Genomic DNA, 20,448 nt, shown 5'->3' with positions numbered 1-20,448 from the left:
TGTTGTAGGATGTTTAGCAGCATCCCTGACCTCTACCCACTAGACACCAACAGCAGCCACCCCTCCAATTGTGACAACCAAAAACATCTCCAGACATTGCCAAATGTCCTCTGGGGAACCGGGGGGGGGGGAGGAATGCCCCGAGTTGAGAACCACTGCAATAAACTCATCCTACAGTGATTCCCAGGATAAAACCAGGCTCTCCTGGTAACCATTCTGCTTCTTGACCAGACTACTTGTACAAAAAGGCGTTTCCTTGTTTCCTTGACTGCCAGGAAGCTCAGAAAGCTTGCTTTGGTTCCATGTAGCCCCAGCTTCAGGATTATGTGTTCTACTCTGGTTCTAGGAATGGTTTAAAGCAACCCAGACACCAGATGATAAATGATGAGTAGGAGTTACAAGGAGGCAGATATGGGCACAACTTGAAGTTCATTTTCTAACAGTGGAACTGACCTGTCCCGGGATGGTTTGCCAGAAAGATAATGATTCTGGAGGTATTTTATGGTTTTTATGTCTATCCTTGCTATATCCCACTTACCCCCCAGAGAAGGCATTTCATATGAACTACAAAAACCAAAAAGGCTTATGAAATTAGTTGAATAAAATATGACTGAACCTAGGAAAACAGATGAATTTGTAAAGGAAAACATTTTGTCAGCAGTAATCTTCACCAAGCAGCAGCCTTATCTCTTTCTGTCCTTGAGCAAGTGATGTCATGCTCTCACCCTCATTTTCCTCATCTGTAAAATGGGGACGGCAGCAGTTCCTCCTTCATGGAAGGGTTACAAGGAGTAAGTAACATGTGCATGTGCCATTCTTCAAACAGGGCTCAGCACTTGGCTGCAGCTCAATGAATAGTGCCTAAATTTTGTTAACATCTTAGGTTATTTTTGTTGCATGTGACAGAAACCCAGCTCTATCCGCTTAAGCAGAAAGGGATTTTATTGACTTAGAGATGAGAAAGTCTGTGACCAGGTGTAACATCAAGCATGCTGATTCCACATCAGATTCCTCACCACCTCTCAGTCCTGCATCTTTCCAAGCAGTGGCAAAAAGAAAAAAGCCCAAATCCATACCATTAAAGTCCCAAAGGAAGGGGTGGGGGGTCTTCACCCTGACCTCCTCACATTGGAATTTAAGGAATACTCTGATTGGCCATTTGAGTCACATGCCCAGCTGGTGAACCAACCACAGGGCCCAGAGGGGTGGAATGCTGTGATTGGATGCCTGGTTGATTTGGTTCCCCAAACCTCCCCCAGGATCTTGGAGTCTGGAGTCCAACCTTGATGGATCATGTCTCCTAGCAACAGACCTGTGCCTGACAGTCACCATAGCATCTATCTCTCTCCAGGTTACAATCCAGAGAGTGAAGACTCAGCCAATAGGCTCTTCCTAATGAGGGTAATTGTGCCTTTATAGACAGGCTGTGTTGGTGTTCAATGTTTGAAAGCAAGCTGAGGCATCAAGTGGCCACCAGACCTCGGATAATCCCAATCTTCATTACTAAATTCCTCTTTTATTTTGAGGTAGAGAATTTAGCTCTGGCAAGCTCACAAAAATGAGCGGGTGCTAGTCTCTGCTTTAAGAAGAAACACATGCAGTTCCCGTCATGGTGCAGTGGTTAACAAATCCGACTAGGAACCATGAGGTTGCAGGTTCAATCCCTAGCCTTGCTCAGTGGGTTAAGGATCCACTGTTGCCATGAGCTGTGGTGCAGGTTGCAGACACAGCTCAGATCCAGCGTTGCTGTGGCTGTGGCCAGCGGCAACAGCTCTGATTAGACCCCTAGCTTGGTAACCACCATATGCCACAGAAGCGGCCCTAGAAAAGGCAAAAAGATAAAAAAAAGAAGAAGAAGAAGAAGAAGAAACACATAAAAGGAGCATGTGTCTGTCTTAAAAGACCTTGTTGAAGATTTCATGAATATTCCCACATATTCCAATATCTTGATATTTTCCTCCAAAACCACTCAAGCCACAGGTGACAAACTGTCTGAGGGCCAAGATAAAATAGGCAACAATTTAATCAGCTCTTTTTCTTCCACATAACAGATTTCTGGTTTCCTGAGGGAGGTTTTTCTATAGAGCTGCCACATACATCAGGAAACGTTGTGCACTGCACTAATTTAAAGCCCTATTCACTTTATAATGAATACATATGTGGTGGCCCTGGCTCTCTACCTCACCTTTATTCAGCCATTTTCACATTTTAAGTTATTTCCTTTAATGCTCTTCCCTTTTTAGGAAACAAATTTCTAAATTAATCAAGACTGTCATGGCTGCAAGGGACAGAAACCCACTAAACTATTTCAAATACCCAGGAAAATTTTCAGCTCCTGGTATGGGAAAGACTTAGAACTTTTGGCTTCAGGTATAGCTATATCCAGGAGCTCAACCAATATAGCCAGAACCAACTCTCTGACTCTCACCTCTAACTCCTGGTATAGATTGGCTTTAGGATGCAGACTATTCTTCCAGACAGCTGAGAAAGGCCAGTGCTGGCAGATGGGACCCTATAGACAGCTCATGATCCCAGAGGAAGAAAGAGATCTTCCAACTTCATGGCTTCATCCCAGACCTCATTCTTGTAGCCAGGGGGTTGGGTTCTCAGATTGGTAAATTTAAATCACATGGTATTGGGGGCTGCGTTAGACACGAATCCATCTCAAGTAGTGGATGGCAACCTATAAAGGGAAAACAAAGTGCTAATAGAAATACTGGACAGACTCAGAGTTCCCACTGTAGTGCAATGGGATTGGTGGTGTCTTGGGAGCACTGGGATACAGATTCGATCCCCCGCCAGGCACAGTGGGTTAAGGATTTGGTGTCGCCACAGCTGTGGCTTAAGTCACAACTGCAGCTCAGATCTGATCCCTTGCCTAGGAACTCCATATGTCGAGGGGCAGCCAAAAAAGAAAGATAGAAAAAAAAAAAAAGAAATACTGGGCAGACAGAAACGACAGCTGTCTTTACAAGTATTATTTGTAATGGGATCATCCAGAAGGTGGCAGGATGAGGAACCAGAGAGATAATCCAATTTCAGTCTCAGATCTGCTGTGGGCTTCTTCATAGAGGGGTGGAAAGCAGGTCTCAGGATATAAGTTCAGTGCAGATATAGAAGGTTCAGGAAGGAAGAGTGAGGCATTTGAGGGTAAGTGGTGTCAATATTCACTCCAAATTCAGCCAAAGACCAGCAAAGCACACCTGTAGTCAACAAAATTCTTTTGTTGTTTTTTGTTTTGTTTTGTTTTGCTTTATTTTTTTTTTTAGCTTGCTCCAGCAACGTAGATCCCCAGAGCAGGGGAACCATGGAACATCTCTAAAAGAGAGATTTGGGGGGACAGGAGGGCAACTTATATGATTCAGGTTTAAGCTGGGTAGTTCTAAGGTGTTGAAAGTAGAAGCAATTCTAGCCTGGTGCTGTCAGGAAGCAGGGAGCAGATTGATGATCAGGCATTTTGGTGATTCCTACCTCCGAGATGGAGGGATGGATGTGGGGCAGTCATTGGGAAGACACGATGGTCATCCAGAGGGGGAATGTGTATTCATTTTTTGATTGTAGAGCGTCCTTGTCTCTCTCTTGGGCTCAGACGTGGCCACAGAGCAGCCTTGTGTGACCACTGTTTATATTCTGTGACTGTTGTTTATGTTCCAGGAAGAACATCGCAGCCCAGCTGCCGGCTGCCCTGGCTGTATTTCATTCCCTCTTCCCAGTGATATGTGTTTTCAGGTAGAATCTGCCCTGAGTGCTTCCCAGGCCTGGCTCAGGCTTCAGAAAGAGCATCAGACAGGGGGAGTTCACCAGTGACAGCAGTGAGTGACCGTGACCGAGGAGGAGGAGGAGGAAACACTCAGTATCCCCAACTCTTTTCCTTGGAGGAGGAGTCTTAAAGGGAAACGCTGGACTGAGCAAAGATACACAAGTTTGTAAATTCTCAGCGGCTAGACCATGCTGATGTGCATTGCCAGTTGGCTAGGGAAAGAGACAGGATGTTTGGTGTTTCTTGAACCAAGACAGAATCAGAGACATGGGCAAGAGGCAGAGACAGGGGGAGAGAGGAAGAAAAAGTGACAGGAAGAGAGGCAAAGAGATTGAAACGGGGAGAGACACAGACATCGGCAGATAGAGAGAAGGGGCGGAGAGGGACCGGGAGCCCCTGAGATAGACCCAGAACAGGAGAGGCCGCGGCGGGGACAGCGCGGGCGGAGCGCGGCGCAGACAAAGGCGCGGCCGCGCGGCCGGGTGGCCGGGCCGGGACAAAGGCTGGCCCGGGGGGCGGGGGCAGCGATGGCGACGGCCGAGGCGGGCGCGGGCGAACTACAAGTCCCAGCAGCTCCCGCTGCGGCCCTCGGCCGGCCCCTCTCGCTCCCCGGGAGCGCCTGGCGGGGCCGCTGGGCCGAGGGGGCCGCCGGTGGGGCTGGCGGGCGGGGGGCTTCCTGCGGGCCCCGGGGGCGCCGGCGGGCGCGGCGGGCCGGGCAGGGGCGAGGGGCGCCGGGTGAGTGTCCCCGCGAGAGGGCCGGGCGGGCGGGGGCCGCGATGGGGGGCGGGCGGGGGGCCCCCGGCGCGGGGCGCGGCCCGGGGAGACCTCTGTCTACCAACCCCCGCCCCGCTCGCCGCCCGCCCCGGCCTGGGAGAGCCGGGCCGCGGGCACGATGGGAGGGGGCCGTGCGACCCGGGGGCCCAGCGCGCTTATTCGGCCGCTCGGCCCCAGGGGAGGGCCCGGCCCGAGCTCGGCGCCGTCCATCGGGAGGTATGGGGGGCACCTCTCAGCTGAGATAGGGGGCGGGAGTCCAGGACGCCCCCTCTTCTGGAGGCGATCCAGACCCCCCTCCCCCCAGAAACCTAAGAGGGGCGCCAGGTATTGTTCTCCCCACCCTCCAGCCTGGGGTGGGGAGTTCAGGAGGCCCTTCCTCAAGCGGGGGATCCAGGCTGTATTTCATTGCCTCTTCCCAGTGATGTGTGTCTTCAGGTAAAATCTGCCCTGATTCTGTTTCTTCTGTCCCCCCAGGACCCCAGTTATTGTTTCCCTCACTCTCCAGTCTTGGGGTCCAGAGTTCTGGAAGCCCCTTCCCCAGGATGTGATACAAGGTTCCACCTGTCCTCCAGGAGCTCAGGAAAGACCCCGATTATTTCTCCTCACTGCTTCCAGCTCTGAGATGGGCATTCAGGAGCCAGTCTAAGGGTCCCCCTGCCCCCAGGAATTCAGGAGGGACCCAGCACTGTCCCCCTACCCATCCTCAAGAGATGCGAGCAGGCGATCCAGGAACTGAGCCCTGTTTCCGAACCCACTCCCAGCTCTGGGTTGTGGCTCCGGTGGTTCCCCTCCCCGGCAGGAGAGCTGAATCTCCACCTGACTCCCAGGAAAGCCTGACTCCCAGGAATGGATCTATTTGTTGTTTGCCCCCCAAGGCCTAGCCATAGGGTGGGTAGCTCTAAGCACCACCTCCCCTTCAGGGAATCCTGAGCTCCCCCCTTCTTCCCAGAAGGGGTCCTAGCTATTGCTTCTCTGCCCCCCTCCCTACCTCCAGCCATGGAGCTAGAATTCAGGAGCTTTCTTCCAGAAGGGGACCAAAGGGTCCTGACACCACCACCATACCTCAGCCATGGGGTCAACCACTCAGGATTCTTCCTAAGAGATGATCTGGGGTCCCCCCTATTACCCCAAGAACAGCCCCAGGTATTATTTTGCCCATCCTCCCAGCTAGGAGTTGGAATTAGGGATCTTCTATCCAATTGAGCAAACAATTATCTGCTTTGGGTATACAGACATCTGTTCCTACCCTCCTGGCTAATGGGTCCCTGCTCCTTCCTGGGGTTCCACATCTTATATCCCCACCCTCTCTCTAGCTTTAGAAATCTGCATTCATGGAGTTCCCGTTGTGCCTTAGTGGGTTAAGAACCTGACTGGTACCCATGAGGATGTGGGTTTGATCCCTGGCCTTGCTCGGTGGGATAAGGATCTGGCATTGCCGTGAGCTGCGGTGTAGATGAGCTGCGACTGCAGATGTGGCTTGGATCCTGTGTTGCTGTGGCTGCAACCAGCAGCTGCAGCTCCAATTCCACCCATAGCCTGGAATATACTGCAGGTGTGGCCCTAAAAGAAAAAAAAAAAAAGAAAAGAAATCTGCATTCAGGATCCTTTCTCTCCAATAGACAACAGGGGTTCTGACATTTAGTCCTACCCTAGAACTGTGAGATTTAGAATTCACATGGTCTCTTCCCCAGGAAGCAAGCCAGGGGTCTCCCCGCGTTCCCCCAGGAGGAGTACCAGATGTTGTTTGCCCTCTGCGCTCCAGATAGAGGCTTCAGAGATCAGGCTGCTTCCTTTCTAGGAGGTGAGCCAAAGGTTCCCCTCCCTCCCAGGAACCCCCACATATGCCACCCCCAACTACAGGACTAGAATTTAGGCTGTGTACTTAGGAGCAAGCACAGGAACCCTGACACTCACTGTCTTCCCCATGAAGGGGCCATGGTCAAGGGGATAGGCATCTAGGACTCTCTCTCCTCCACAGGACTGAAGCTTCCCATGAGAGGAGGAACCCAGGATAGAGAGAGGGGCAGAGCCATGGAGCTGGGTACTGGAGACCTCCAATGCCGGGTCCCATGCTTTCTCTCCCGGTGTGGGGCTGAGAAGAGAGGGGCCCCCGTGTTCCACTGGGGTCCCTCTTCTCCCTGCCCTGGCGGGGAAGAGTGCAGAGTCTCCCTGCAGTATGAGACAAGAGAAGGATCCATGTGTATGTTTCCTGGAGTGAATCTGGGGCATGGCCCAGCCCCCCCACTGCGCTCCCTTCTCAACCCAGGTGCCTAAAGAGACCCCCGTTTCCCCAGAACCTACCTTCAACTACCCTCTGTCCTCATCCTCTAGATCCTGCCCCAGAAACTGCTGGCACTTCCACACCGGGGATGCGGCGCTCTGTCCTGGTCAGGAACCCAGGCCACAAAGGCCTGCGGCCCGCCTATAAAGAGCTTGACTCCGACTCAGAAGACCTAGACCCCAACTCGGAAGAGCTGGACCCAGTTTCTGGAAACCCAGAGCCTGACCCGGAAGACCTCAACACTGTCTCTGAAGATGTGGACCCCAGCTATGAAGATCTGGAGCCTGTCTCTGAGGATCTGGATCCCGATGTGGAAGCTCCAAGCTCCATCTCGGGCACCCGTGACTCGGATCCTCAAGATCTCGACCCCATGTCTTCAAGTTTCGACGACCCAGATGTCATTGGCCCTGTCCCCTTGGTTCTCGACCCTAACAGCGACACCCTCAGCCCCTCTGCCACCCCAGACCTGGACCCCCTCTCATCCGACCTTACTGCCACCCCCGAGGTCCTGGCCACCAGCCCCGCAGTGCTCCCTGCACCTGCCAGCCCGCCCCGGCCCTTCTCCTGCCCTGATTGTGGGCGAGCCTTCCGCCGCAGCTCGGGGCTGAGCCAGCACCGCCGCACCCACAGTGGCGAGAAGCCCTACCGCTGCCCCGACTGCGGCAAGTCGTTCAGCCACGGCGCTACGTTGGCCCAGCACCGCGGCATCCACACCGGTGCCCGGCCCTACCAGTGCGCGGCGTGCGGCAAGGCCTTTGGCTGGCGCTCCACGCTGCTGAAGCACCGCAGCAGCCACAGCGGCGAGAAGCCGCACCACTGCCCCGTGTGCGGCAAAGCCTTCGGCCACGGCTCGCTGCTGGCGCAGCACCTGCGTACGCACGGTGGGCCGCGGCCGCACAAGTGCCCCGTGTGCGCCAAGGGCTTCGGGCAGGGCTCAGCGCTGCTCAAGCACCTACGCACACACACCGGCGAGCGGCCGTACCCCTGCCCGCAGTGCGGTAAGGCCTTCGGGCAGAGTTCGGCTCTGCTTCAGCACCAGCGCACGCACACGGCCGAGCGCCCGTACCGCTGTCCCCACTGCGGCAAGGCCTTCGGCCAGAGCTCCAACCTGCAGCACCACCTGCGCATCCACACGGGCGAACGGCCCTACGCCTGCCCTCACTGCTCCAAGGCTTTTGGGCAGAGCTCGGCGCTGCTCCAGCACCTGCACGTGCATTCGGGCGAGCGCCCTTACCGCTGCCAGCTCTGTGGCAAGGCCTTCGGCCAAGCCTCCAGCCTCACCAAGCACAAGAGGGTGCATGAAGGTGCGGCCGCTGCAGCGGCTGCAGCTGCAGCTGCCGCTGCTGGCCTGGGCCTTAGCCCTGCTTCGATGTTGAGGCCGGGGCAGGTCTCTCTCCTGGGTCCCGATGCTGTCTCTGTGCTTGGCTCTGGCCTGGGCCTCAGCCCAGGCCCCAGCTCCAGCCTTGACCCTGACCCTGGCTCTGTGCTGGGCTCCCTCCCCAAACCCAGCCCCAAACCCCTCCCTGGCTCTGGATCTACCCCCACCTCTGATTCTGTCAAATCTTCTGACCCTAAGCCTGGGCGCAATGCCAGCTCTGACCTTGTGGCCAACACTGACCGTGGATCTGGTCCCAGCCCAGGTCCGGATCCTGTGCCCAGCCCCGACCCCAACTCCAAGTCCCACCGTGACCCTACCTCTCCCACCCGTGACACTGTCAGCCCAGCCCTCCCTACTGGCGAGAGCCCCGAGTGGGTGCAGGAGCAAGGGGCACTGCTAGGGCCTGATGGCTGAAGGGCATGCGAGAACCCACAGGGGCCTGGGAAAGTTGTGTGTCGTGCAGTTAGTAAAATCTTCCCACTGCCTCCTGGCTCTGTGTCATGGTTCTCCTGTTGCTCTTTTTTCCTCTAATACACAGCCTCTTCCTTGGGAGCTGGGAGGGTATGGCCTGAGCCAGCCATGCATAATGGAACCTCCATGTCCTGGCTTTCCCTCCAACACCCTCCAGGCTTCCCAGCTTCCCCTACCAAGTCTCACAATGGTCCATCCTAGCAGTCGCCACTCTCTGCTCTCCCAGATCTGGCCACCCCAGTCAGGTGCAGCCACACCCTGCAGGTGCGTAAGCAGCATCCTTTCCTCTTGGACTTGGCTTTCCCACAAAAGGTGGGATTTCTGTCATGTGGACCATCTAACAGGCTGGTAATGGAAGCTGATGTGAAACTATGTGGGCAGCCCTGCCCCATCTGCTCCCCTAACTTAACCCTTGCCCTTCAAAGCCTGCATACACAGTGGGACAAGAGAGTCCCTCATTTATGCATTTAACAAACATCTGTTGATTGCTCCGGTCTCAGCAGGGGGCAAGATAAGCATGGCCTTGGCCCTCACAGAGCTCACAGAGACTCAGTTCAGAAAGTTTTAAAAAGTAATTACAGTATGGTACATTCCAGAAGAAGCATAACAAGACTTCTGATTTAGATGGGGGCAGCTTCCTTAAGGAAGGACTTTATAATCCCACTAATCTCTAATCATCAGTGCTATTTGCCCTGAGGTGTGCTATGCTCTTGCATTTTCTCATTTAATTCTCTCAACAGCTCCATGAGGCAGGTAACTATGATGGAGTTACGCCATTTTGCAAATGAGTAAACTGAGGTACATGGAGTTTAAGTGACTTTTTGGAAGACACAGAAGTTTCCTAGGTCGAAGCTCCTTTTGTCTGCCTTCCAGAGCCTGGGTTGTTAACCTTTATGCTCTAGGACAAGATTGTGCAAAGGCCCTGGGGCTACTGAGAGATGAGCCTGGGGAGGAGGTAGGAGTGGGTGGGGCATGGAACGAAGGGCCAGGTAGACTGAAGTGGGGAGCTTGCTTGACATCCTGGAGAAATAGGAAGACATTAGTAGGTTCTGACAGGACTAATATGAATAATCTTTTGAAGCTCTTTCTAGCTGCTGGATGGAGAGTGGAATGGGGAGATCAAGAATGGGAACCTAAGGGAGTTCCTGTTGTGGCTCATCAGGTTAAGAACTGGACTAGCATCCATGAAGTTGGGGGTTCCATCTTTGGCTTTGCTCAGTGAGTTAAGGATCTGTTGGGGAGCTCCCATCATGGTGCAGTGGAAACTAATCCAACTAGGAACCATGAGGTTGTGGGTTTGATCCCTGGCCTCACTCAGTGGGTTAAGGATCCAGCATTGCTGTGAGCTGTGGTGTAGGTCATGGACGTGGCTCCAATCTGGCGTTGCTTCGGCTCTGGCATAGGCTGGCAGCAACAGCTCTGATTAGACCCCTAGCCTGGGAACCTCCATATGCCAAGGGTGTGGCCCTAAAAGGACAAAAGACAAAAAAAAAAAAAAAGGATCCATCGGGGTTGCCACAAGCTGTGGCTTAGGTCACAGATGCAGCTCTGATCTGGTGTTGCTGGGGCTGTAGTGTAGGCCAGCAGCTGCAGCTCCAGTTTGACCCCCTAGCCATATGTGCAGCCATAAAATGGAAAAAAGAAAAAAAAAAAAGAATGGGAGCCTAAGATCAGGGAGGTTGGTACAGTGGCAGGGGCCAGTGTGTTGAGGGACTCTGGGCTGATAGCCATAGGAGTGGGGAAAAGTAGTCCTGTTTGGGATATAATTACGAAATTATAGAGGGTTTGATGGTAGTTCAGATGAGAGGGGTTTAAGAGGAATGCGGGGTTTCTGGGAGGTAGGAAGCAGGGCAGTCTTGAGATAAAATATGGGATCATCACCAGAGTCTGTGGAGGGTAAGGGGATCAAGCACTGGACATGGAAGTCAAGAGGTTGGCATTGCACGCGGGCATGATGGGGAGCCAGGACCCAGCCAGGGCAAAGTTGGCTCCCTCACAGCCAGCCCATTCCCCAGCACATTCATTTTTCGCCCGTCGGCGCTAGGACCGCGCGGCCGTCTAAGGGCTGTAAATCGCCAGCTGAGTCACGCATGCGTGCAGCTCCTGCAGGGGGCGTCGTGGCGCAGAGGGCGGGACCGGATTGCGTAGATTGCTTTTTGAACCGAGTGGGTCACGTGACTGGGGGCGCGAGTCAGCTGATGCGAGAGGGTTTGAAGCTGCACCGCGAGGGAGCGAGGCCGCAGTGACAGCGGCGGGCGTTCGGACCCCGGCTGCCCCGCGGCGCCCGCCAGCGTCCGGTGCTACTCGCTCCGGCATGGCAGTCCGCGTAGGCTCGCGCGGCTCAGGTGAGGGCACAGGCGGCCCTGCGGGTCGCCGAACGCAGGCGGCGGGCCGGCGGCCGACTTCTCCGACCTAGGGCGGCGGAGCCCCGGGTTTCTCATTCCACAGCGCCGGTGCTGACCTCTCAAGCTTCCCCGTGGTGGCGATACGGGCTGACGGCTCCTATTACCTGGGCGGCGGGTGGGCACTAGCTTTGCGACCTTGGAGTGGCAGGACTCCCGACCGCCCTTCCTGAACCTAGGCTGTGCTCAGCGTGCCTCAACTCAGGCGACTCCTGGCGGTCAGGGTCCCAGGGTTTGGATTCTGAGTCTAGATTCGGATTGCTCAGCTCTGCTAGAACTCAGACAACCCCAGTTGCATGTGAGACTCTCAGATTTTCCTTCCTCAAATCAGGCAAATGTTCAGCTTCTCTAAACCCAGACAGGAGTGTTGGTCATTGCCTCCTGAAACCTAGGTGCCTAACTCAATTTCAGATCACCAAACTAATGGAAGCTCAGCTTTCCTGACCTCAGTAGCCTCTCATAGGGGACCCTAGAGGAAGGCCGATTGCATTGGTCTTCCCTTCGTTTTTTGTTTTGTTGTTGTTGTTACTTATTTATTTATTTATTTATTTGTCCTTTTAGGGCTGCACCTGCAGCATATGGAGCTTCCCTGGCTAGGGGTCTAGTCAGAGCTGTAGTTGCACCTACACCACAGCCACAGCAACACAGGATCCGTGCTGAGTCTGCGACCTACACCACAGCTCATGGCAACGCTGGATCCTTAACCCACTGAACAAGGCCAGGGATGGAACCTGCATCCTCATGGATGCTAGTCGGGTTTGTTAACTGCTGAGCCACCTACACCACAGCTCATGGCAACGCTGGATCCTTAACCCACTGAACAAGGCCAGGGATGGAACCTGCATCCTCATGGATGCTAGTCGGGTTTGTTAACCGCTGAGCCACGACAGGAACACCCGATCTTCCCTTCGTGAGCTAGCTGGAGACATCTAAGAAGTGTCCTGGCTATTAGAGTCTGGGTGGCTTAGCTGTGATCCCAGCCAGGGAGGCAGCTGGCCCTCCGGCTTCCCATCCAGCCGCTTTGTAAACTACAACAGCATCTGAGCTCCAAAGGAACCAGCCAGGATCTGGCCATCCTTGCAGGACAGGTTCTGACAGTGCCTATGTTCATCCTGGTGGCTGTGCCAGGCAGGGGGCCAGCCAGGCCCTGGAAAGAAGCAGGGTTCTCCAAGTAGGGGTGATGGGGTATGTCAGGGACAGTTCTTGGCTGCCATGACTGGCTGTGACCCCAGCAGGTGCTGAAAATTTGGACTTTCCTCTTGGGCTGGTCAGGATTGAAGGAAATAAGCAGTTCTTAGAACAACCTCTACTCGTGGAGAAACTTTTGAAGCTCAGAAACTGAATGCATTGTAAAGATCTGATCCTTAGCCTCCTGGTGAGAGATATTAATGCCGCATTTTGCAGAGGAGGGGACTGAGGCTCAGGGAGGCTGAGTGCCCTGGGACAGGGGCAGGAATCAACTCAGGACCTTTTGAGTAACCTCTAACCTCTGAGCAGCACTGCTGCATGTGTCCAGAAAATGCTGTGAATTTTTTGGTTTTTCTTAGATCTCCAGAGTTCTTTCTCGGCAGAAGCTTGGGATCTGCCTCCCCTGTTGGCAGATGGCCCTGCCTAGGTCTGGTCCCCACTGCCCTCTCCCATCCCACAGAGACTGAGCGCCTCCTGACACCCAGCCCTGGGTATGGGACCCAAGCAGGAGCTTCCCCAGCCCCTGAGACCCCTCCAGAAGAGGAAGACCTCCGCCGGCGGCTCAAGTACTTCTTCATGAGTCCCTGTGACAAATTTCGGGCCAAGGGCCGCAAGCCCTTCAAGCTCATGCTGCAAGTGGTGAAGATCTTGGTGGTCACTGTGCAGGTGAGACCTTCAGGGGCCACAATAGAACGCCCCCTGGGGCCGATGTGTGCCCTGAAAGAGGGTCTTGGAGTCGAAGCCTAGTCCTGACCCCACAGCAGCATATTGAAAGTGATAGTAGCACGAATCAATCAGGAAGTCCTCTGGGATCTGAGTGGGAGCGGCTTCTTTAAACCTCACAAATGCCCTCTGAGGTTCTGGCAACCACATTTGCCTCTTTTTATAGATGAGATAACTGAGGCTCAGAGAGGTTCAGGGACTTTTTCAGAGTCACACAGCCACAACACTCGGAGTGTCACTTGGACCTTGGCAGTCTGATGGCATACAGACTCTCAAAGAGAACTGGCCCAGTGGTTGAATAGAGGTGCCCCCTGCCCACAACTGCTGGGCTCGAAAGACTCCAGGATGAATCAGACCCAGCCCTGGCCTTGAGGAGCTTCTGGTCTAGTGCTCTGACTTTGGACATGTTACCAGGCCTCTAATTCTCCCCTTGGCAAAGGGGCCCAGTGGTGGTACTTACCCTGGAGGTTTGGGTTTAGCACCCAACCCAGCAGCCAGCAAACATTTAATGAACATTAGCTGTTGCCAGGAGTTCCGTGGGTGAATGGCCACCATGTTCTCCCCATGGCTGGCATGTCCTGGGGCCAGGGGTTGGGGGGGTGGCCCTCTCTTCTTCCTCCACTCATGCGCTATGAGAGACCCCATCCCAGTGGCAGTGCCAATCCTCCCTGTCCCTCCTGCCAGCTCATCCTGTTTGGGCTCAGCAACCAGCTGGCAGTGACCTTCCGGGAGGAGAACACCATCGCCTTTCGGCACCTCTTCCTGCTGGGCTACTCGGACGGGGCTGATGACACCTTCGCAGCCTACACACGGGAGCAGCTGTACCAGTCCATCTTCTATGCCGTGGACCAGGTGCGGACAGCCAGGAGCAGGTGGGCAGGTGGGCCTGTGGGGCAGAGGGGGCGGGGCTGATGGACCCTCCCCTTCTTCGCCCACAGTACCTGCTGCTCCCTGACATGTCACTGGGCCGGTATGCCTATGTGCGGGGCGGGGGTGGCCCCTGGGCCAATGGCTCGGCCCTGGCCCTCTGCCAGTGCTACTACCACCGAGGCCATGTGGACCCAGCCAACGACACCTTTGACATCGACCCCATGGTCGTCACTGGTGAGTGGACCGGGCAGGGCTGCGCCTTTGGGAGCCCCGGCTACTGGGGTTAAAAGCCCAGTCTGCCTCCTGTTCCTCCGGGAGATGGGGTGGTTGTGATCATTAAGCATTTGATGATTAGTAGAGTGCTTGGCATGTGGAAAGAGTTGAGTGTTACACGTCAGTGTCTTTCATTCACTAAACACTTGGAGCCCACTGAGCACCAGGTCCTAGGATCTGTGCAGGGAATGAGACAGACCAGGCTCTTCCCTGTTGGGGAGACAGAAGGAACAAATGGCAAATGTTTAAATACAAAGGGGGGAGTTCCTATTGTGGCTCGGCGGGTTAAGAGCCCAACATAGTTTCTGTGAGGATGCACGACATCCTGGCCTTGCTCGGTGGGTTAAGGATCTGGTGTTGCCACAAGCTGCAGCAGAGGTTGCAGATGCGGCTCGGATCCCGAGTAGCTGTGGCTGTGGCATAGGCCGGCAGCCACACCTCCGATTCGACCTCGGCCTGGGAACTTACACATGCTGCAGGAAAGAGACAAAAAAAACATTTAATTAAAAATAATAAATACAAAGGGGGAAGGGAAGCAGGGAAGGGGGCTGTTGGGGATTCTGGGGAGACCTGCCTGTGCCTCCCCCAGTGTCCCTTCCCTGACTCCCTGTCCTCAGATTGTATCCGGGTGGACCCCCCTGAGAGACCCCCTGTGCCCCCCAGTGATGATCTTGGCCTCTCGGATGGCAGCACCAGTTACAAGAACCTCACGCTCAAATTCCACAAGTACTGCCCAATCAAGGGGGCGGAGGGTGGGGGGAGGCAGGACCACAGGCACCTTCAGTGGGGCAGGATCACCCCCCCTTCCCCAGGGCGGCCACTTCCCCACAGGCGGGGGCAGGGTTGGGCCTCGCTGATGCTGCCAAGTGAGCACTTCCTCTGCCAGCTGCAGAGTCAGCACGGGGCTGAGGGCTGGCCCTTGGGGGCTGCAGGGTCAGGCAGAGCCCCCTCCCCCTCACCCAAGCCTCCCCCCCAGGCTGATCAACGTCACCATCCACTTCCAGCTGAAGACCATTAACCTCCAGAGCCTGATCAACAATGAAATCCCTGACTGCTACACCTTCAGCATCCTGGTAAGCCCGAAGTGCCGGGGGCGGGGCGGGGTGGGGGGGCGATGACAGACTGGGCCAGTGGTGGGGTGAGGGGCACAGGGCTCCTGAGCTCTGGACCTGGGGACTCTTGTTTTTTTTTTTTTTTGCCTTTTCTAGGGCCGCTTCTGCGGCATATGGAGGTTCCCAGGCTAGGGGTCTAATCAGAGCTGTAGCCACTGGCGTACGCCACAGCCGCAGCAACACTGGATCTGAGCCGCATCTGTGACCTACACCACAGCTCACGGCAACACTGGATCCTTAACCCACTGAGCGAGGCCAGGGATTGAACCCGAAACCTCATGGTTCCTAGTAGGATTCGTTAACCACTGTGCCATGGCGGGAACTCCTGGACCTGGGGACTCTTGACCAAGGGCAGTGAGGATGTGCTGTTGGAGGCTGGGGCTGGAGAGACTATCCGTCATGAGGGTCTAGGAGCCTAGGTCTGCCAAGGTTTACTCTGCCCTGTCCTGTCCCCCCCGCACCCCTGCAGATCACATTTGACAATAAGGCACACAGTGGGCGTGTCCCCATCAGCCTGGAGACCCAGGCCCACATCCAGGAGTGTAAGCACCCCAGCGTCTTCGGCCATGGTGAGCCCCCATACTCCAGGCCAGCACTGACCAGGGGTCCTGACTTGCCCAGGAATCCCCAAGCCCCAGACCAGCAGGGGCCAAGCTCCCGACTCACCCAGAGAAACCCATGAGCCCACTGACCAGCCAAAACTAGCCCTGAAGCCCCTCAGGCTTGGTCCAGCTGCCTCACCTGGCCTTGCCTGGGGCCCCCTCCCCACAGGAGACAACAGCTTCCGGCTCCTGTTTGATGTCGTCGTGATCCTCACCTGCTCCTTCTCCTTCCTGCTGTGTGCCCGCTCGCTGCTCCGAGGCTTCCTGCTGCAGAACGTGAGAGACACCCCTATCCTCACCCAGCTCTGGGATAACCTGTACCCAGGACCTGACCACCCTTCTCCCGCCCCCGCCCCCCGTGACCTCCCCCCACAGGAGTTTGTCAGGTTCATCAGGCGGAAGCGGGGTCGGGTCGTCAGCCTGTGGGAGCGGCTGGAATTTGTCAACGGCTGGTACATCTTGCTGGTCACTAGTGATGTGCTCACCATCTCAGGCACCATCATGAAGATTGGCATTGAAGCTAAGGTGGGTCCTGCCCATGCCCTGCCCGGAGCCCCCCCCTCATCTCCTTCCAGACCCTGGTCCTCTGTTCCACCCCCAGGATGCCTGCCTGGCACCACATCCCCAGGGAAGGGCCAGGTCTGATGGGTTTGACGCTGCTCCCGCCCTTAGAACCTGGCAAGTTACGATGTCTGCAGCATCCTCTTGGGCACCTCGACACTGCTCGTCTGGGTCGGCGTCATCCGCTACCTGACCTTCTTCCATAAGTACAATGTAAGCCTCAGACACACAGGCAGGGCCCTCTAGGTGGCACCGCATGTTCCTGCATTCCCACCCCCATCCCCAAATCAATTCACACATGCATTTCAGTCACCAGCTCCTGCCGGTGACCCAGAACCGTGAGCCTCTTCCTCCAGTAACCTGCCCACCCCAGGCCTACCTGTCACTACTCCTGGGCCATGTGAGCCTGCTCTCATACCCAAGCCATGGGTGCCCTCTCAGCACCATCCTGCCCCTTCTTTTTTTTTTCTTTTTATTATAGTTGATTTACAGTGTTTTGTTAATTTCTCCTGTGCAGCAAAATGACCCAATCACACATATATATACTCTTTCTCACGTTATCCTGCTCCTTCTGAGGCTCCCCCATTTTGGTCACTCAGCATGCCCTTGGGTGGGCTTCACTCCATCCTGCTCACGGCCTGCCTGGGTTGTGGCTGTGCCCTCACTGCAGTCCCCTGTCTGCCCCTCCACAGATCCTCATCGCCACACTGCGAGTGGCCCTGCCCAGCGTCATGCGCTTCTGCTGCTGTGTGGCTGTCATCTACCTGGGCTATTGCTTCTGTGGCTGGATCGTGTTGGGGCCCTACCATGTGAAGGTAGGGGCTGGCCAGGACCCGCAGATGGCACTCATGACCCATAGCCAAGGGGTCTCTGGCTCCCCTTCCTACCTCCTGAGCCCTCTGACTCCTGGTCTATCTATTGTTGACTTGGTGACACTGAGTGACTCACCTTGATCCCTGATACCTTACCAGCAAATCTTCAGCAGTTCTGCCCACTGTCCCCTCTAACCACCAATGACCTTGGCCTTGACCCTATGGCCTTGTCATTGTTCAGTGACCTACCCTCCCAAGTAGCCTCATCGTGACTCCTGTCCCCACTTTTTTTTTGTCTGTCTTTTTAGGGCCACACCCGCAGCATATGGAGGTTCCCAGGCTAGGCGTGTCATCAGAGTTATAACTGCTGGCCTACACCACAGCCACAGCAACGCCAGATCTGAGCTGCGTCTGCAACCTACACCATAGCCACAGCAACGCCAGATCTGAGCTGCGTCTGCAACCTACACCACAGCTCATGGCAACGCCGGGTCCTTAACCCACTGAGCAAGGCCAGGGATCTAACCCAAAACCTCATGGTTCCTAGTTGGATTTGTTTCCACTGTCCCACAATGGGAACTTCCCCACTGCCCCCTCTGACCCCCAATCCCCCTTCACCCCCAGTCTCACCCACAGCTCCTGGTACTCTGTCCCCACTGACCCCTCCATTCCCCGCCCCAAACCCCCACCCTAGCCACGCCGACAGCTCCCTCTGACCCCCTAACCCCCTGCAGTTCCGCTCGCTGTCCATGGTGTCCGAGTGCCTGTTTTCACTCATCAACGGGGACGACATGTTCGTGACATTTGCAGCGATGCAGGCCCAGCAGGGTCGCAGCAGCCTGGTCTGGCTCTTCTCCCAGCTCTACCTGTACTCCTTCATCAGCCTCTTCATCTACATGGTGCTTAGCCTCTTCATCGCGCTCATCACTGGGGCCTACGACACCATCAAGGTCAGCTGCTTGCCCACGTGCCCCCTCCTGGCCTGCCTCCCTGGAGGGGGTGGGGCGACCCACACGTGTGCACACACAGCCCCACACTCTGAGTTCCTTGCAGTTGGCCATGGCAGGGTGTGGAGAGAAGGACCCAGGGAGGGAACGTGGTCGATTTTATGAGGCCAAAGGAGAGGGCGGCTCAGAATTGGGGGGCCCAGGAAGGGCTGATAGCCGTCCCTGTCATAGGCGCCACATGCTGTTTTATTAAAGTGTGGGGCCCAGGCCAGGTAGGGCTCCTACATCTGCTTTTACCCACAGGGAAACCAAGTCATAGAATTTCAATGTCTAGCCCAAGGTCACCTACAAAGCACACGGTGGAACCTGGCTCAGTGCAGGACTGTCTGATCCGGAAGCCCTGCTCCCATCCCCTCTGTCCAATGGGAGCTGCTTGGATCCAGGGACCCAGCAGTCATCCTGCAGGCTGCAGGGGTCGGAGTAGATCATGGGCGTGGCAGATAGAATCTTTTCACCAACATGTTCCAGGGGCCGTTGGTGTGCCAAGCCTTGTGCCGGGCACTGGGCCTCTAGGAAAGCAGACGTACACGGTCTGTCCAAGACCGTGGGCAGGATGGATCATGCACAAGCAGGAGTAAAACAACCATAAAGGAGGTATGGAAGGTTACAGAGGACCCCTGCTTTACTCTGGTATTGGGGTGAGTCCAGGAAAGTTTTTAGAATGTGCTGTCCAACACGGGTCTTTAGCTACATGTGACTATTTAAAATCTGATTCTGTGGAATTCCCATCATGGCTCAGGTGGAAATGAAATCCGACTAGGAACCATGAGGTTTGGAGTTCGATCCCTGGCCTGGCTCAGTGGGTTAAGGATCTGGCGTTGCTGTGGCTCTGGTGTGGGCTGGCAGCTACAGCTCTGATTCAGCCCCTACCTAGCCTGGGAACTTCCATATGCCTTGAGTGAGGGCCTAAAAAGACAAAAAAAAAAAAATCTGATTCTAATGAAAATGAAATACAGTTCTGAATTCAGTTCCTCACTGACACCATCTCCATAGCAAGTGCCCCAAAGCCAATGTGGCTAGTAGCTACCAGATATGGACAGCAGAGATAGTGAACATTTTCATCATGTCAGAAAGTTCTAAATTGATGAGACAGGAGCCCTGGAGGGGGGGGGGGTAGAGAGAGCACGCAGCAGGGAGAAGGAACAGCCAAAGCCAAGCCTTTGTTGTAGCCAGAAAGGACTTGGAGAAGTGAGAGTGGCCCGTGACCCCATGAGCTTGGGATAACATTGTCAGAACATTTACTGGAACCGGGGATGCAGATGCCTGGATACAGCCAGCCCACAGGACGCTTCTATCACCCGGGCTCAAGGAGCAGATCTTGGTCTAGCACTTAAAGATCACACACTTAAAAAAAAAAAAAAATCGCACACGTGTGTCAGCGCTGGGTGTACAAGCCTAGACCTTGCTCCCGCTGTGTGTTCCCAAGTCAGTAGATGGTTGTCAAGCACCTAGATTGGGTCAGGTACAGCTCTCGGTGTTGGAGTCACAGCAGAAGGCACCAGGTGACGGAGAGTCAGGGGTATGCCTACAATCAGTGGTCAGCAAAGCAAACCATGAACAGCAGGTGGAGGGCGCCAGTGCCAAGGCGCAGACGTGGGAGGGCCGGGAGGAACCAGAGACTGGAGAGGAGGGGTAGATGAGGGCCTATGTTAAGGGCCTGGGAAGTCCGAGGCCACTTTCATGCCGGGCCACCGGGCATCTCTCCCCAGCACCCAGGCGGAACAGGCGCGGAGGAGAGTGAACTCCAGGCCTACATCGCACAGTGCCAGGACAGCCCCACCTCCGGCAAATTCCGTCGCGGGAGCGGCTCTGCCTGCAGTCTCCTCTGCTGCTGCGGCCGGTTAGAGACTGGGTTGGCTCGGGTTTGGGATTGGCTGAGGGAAGGGAAGCGCGCCAGAGGGAACTGATGCCTTCCGCCTCCGCTGACACTGCCTTTCCTCCAGAGATGCTTCGGAGGAGCATTCGCTGCTGGTGAATTGACTGGGACCAGACTGCAGCTGGACATTAGCCCCCGCACTGCGGAGACCCATGCTTATTTATTTTTAGCCTTTGCTTTTAAGGATCGGCACCCGGCTGTGCCCTGTGAGGGCCTGGGACAGTCGGGTCGGACATTAGAGTGGGACTGGGGTAGGGTGGGTGTTAAATAAACGGGAAAATAAACTTGTTCTCATTTCTAGCGGGAGGGGCGTTCCCTGTGCCACCTGGTCTCGGTCCCTTTAAAGCATCGCCACATT

The 20,448-nt window shown here is 55.4% G+C and overlaps 2 protein-coding genes across 7 annotated transcripts; both read left to right on the top strand.

The window, feature by feature from the left end:
* The first annotated feature begins 3,904 nt into the window (after window positions 1-3,904).
* On the top strand, window positions 3,905-8,683 carry ZNF358 (zinc finger protein 358). Of its 5 annotated transcripts, none has more exons than XM_047777226.1 (3): window positions 3,905-3,922; window positions 6,226-6,335; window positions 6,866-8,683. In XM_047777226.1, the coding sequence occupies exons 2-3, from the start codon at window positions 6,272-6,274 to the stop codon at window positions 8,605-8,607; spliced, it is 1,806 nt and encodes a 601-aa protein (XP_047633182.1). In that variant the 5' UTR covers window positions 3,905-3,922; window positions 6,226-6,271; the 3' UTR covers window positions 8,608-8,683. The 5 variants fall into 5 exon arrangements, with proteins under 5 accessions (XP_047633182.1, XP_047633184.1, XP_047633181.1 ...); XM_047777225.1 differs by lacking the exon at window positions 3,905-3,922 and adding an exon at window positions 4,478-4,495; XM_047777224.1 differs by lacking the exon at window positions 3,905-3,922 and adding an exon at window positions 4,638-4,969.
* A 2,158-nt stretch (window positions 8,684-10,841) lies between these two features.
* MCOLN1 (mucolipin TRP cation channel 1) lies at window positions 10,842-20,374 on the top strand. Of its 2 annotated transcripts, XM_047777231.1 has the most exons (14): window positions 10,843-11,009; window positions 12,715-12,920; window positions 13,662-13,829; window positions 13,916-14,081; window positions 14,738-14,846; window positions 15,097-15,193; window positions 15,702-15,801; window positions 16,004-16,110; window positions 16,210-16,359; window positions 16,507-16,608; window positions 17,088-17,210; window positions 17,942-18,157; window positions 19,924-20,054; window positions 20,158-20,374. In XM_047777231.1, exons 1-14 carry the CDS (start codon window positions 10,979-10,981, stop codon window positions 20,192-20,194), a joined length of 1,743 nt encoding a protein of 580 aa, XP_047633187.1. In that variant the 5' UTR covers window positions 10,843-10,978; the 3' UTR covers window positions 20,195-20,374. The 2 variants fall into 2 exon arrangements, with proteins under 2 accessions (XP_047633186.1, XP_047633187.1); XM_047777230.1 differs by having other exon boundaries at window positions 10,842-11,009; window positions 19,924-20,374.
* Window positions 20,375-20,448: the final 74 nt, after the last annotated feature.

The sequence above is a fragment of the Phacochoerus africanus genome, chromosome 4 (assembly GCF_016906955.1).
Source record: "Phacochoerus africanus isolate WHEZ1 chromosome 4, ROS_Pafr_v1, whole genome shotgun sequence".
Classification (NCBI taxonomy): Eukaryota; Metazoa; Chordata; class Mammalia; order Artiodactyla; family Suidae; genus Phacochoerus; species Phacochoerus africanus.
Note: the sequence above shows the minus strand (reverse complement) of the source record. Positions and strands in the feature narration are given on the sequence as shown.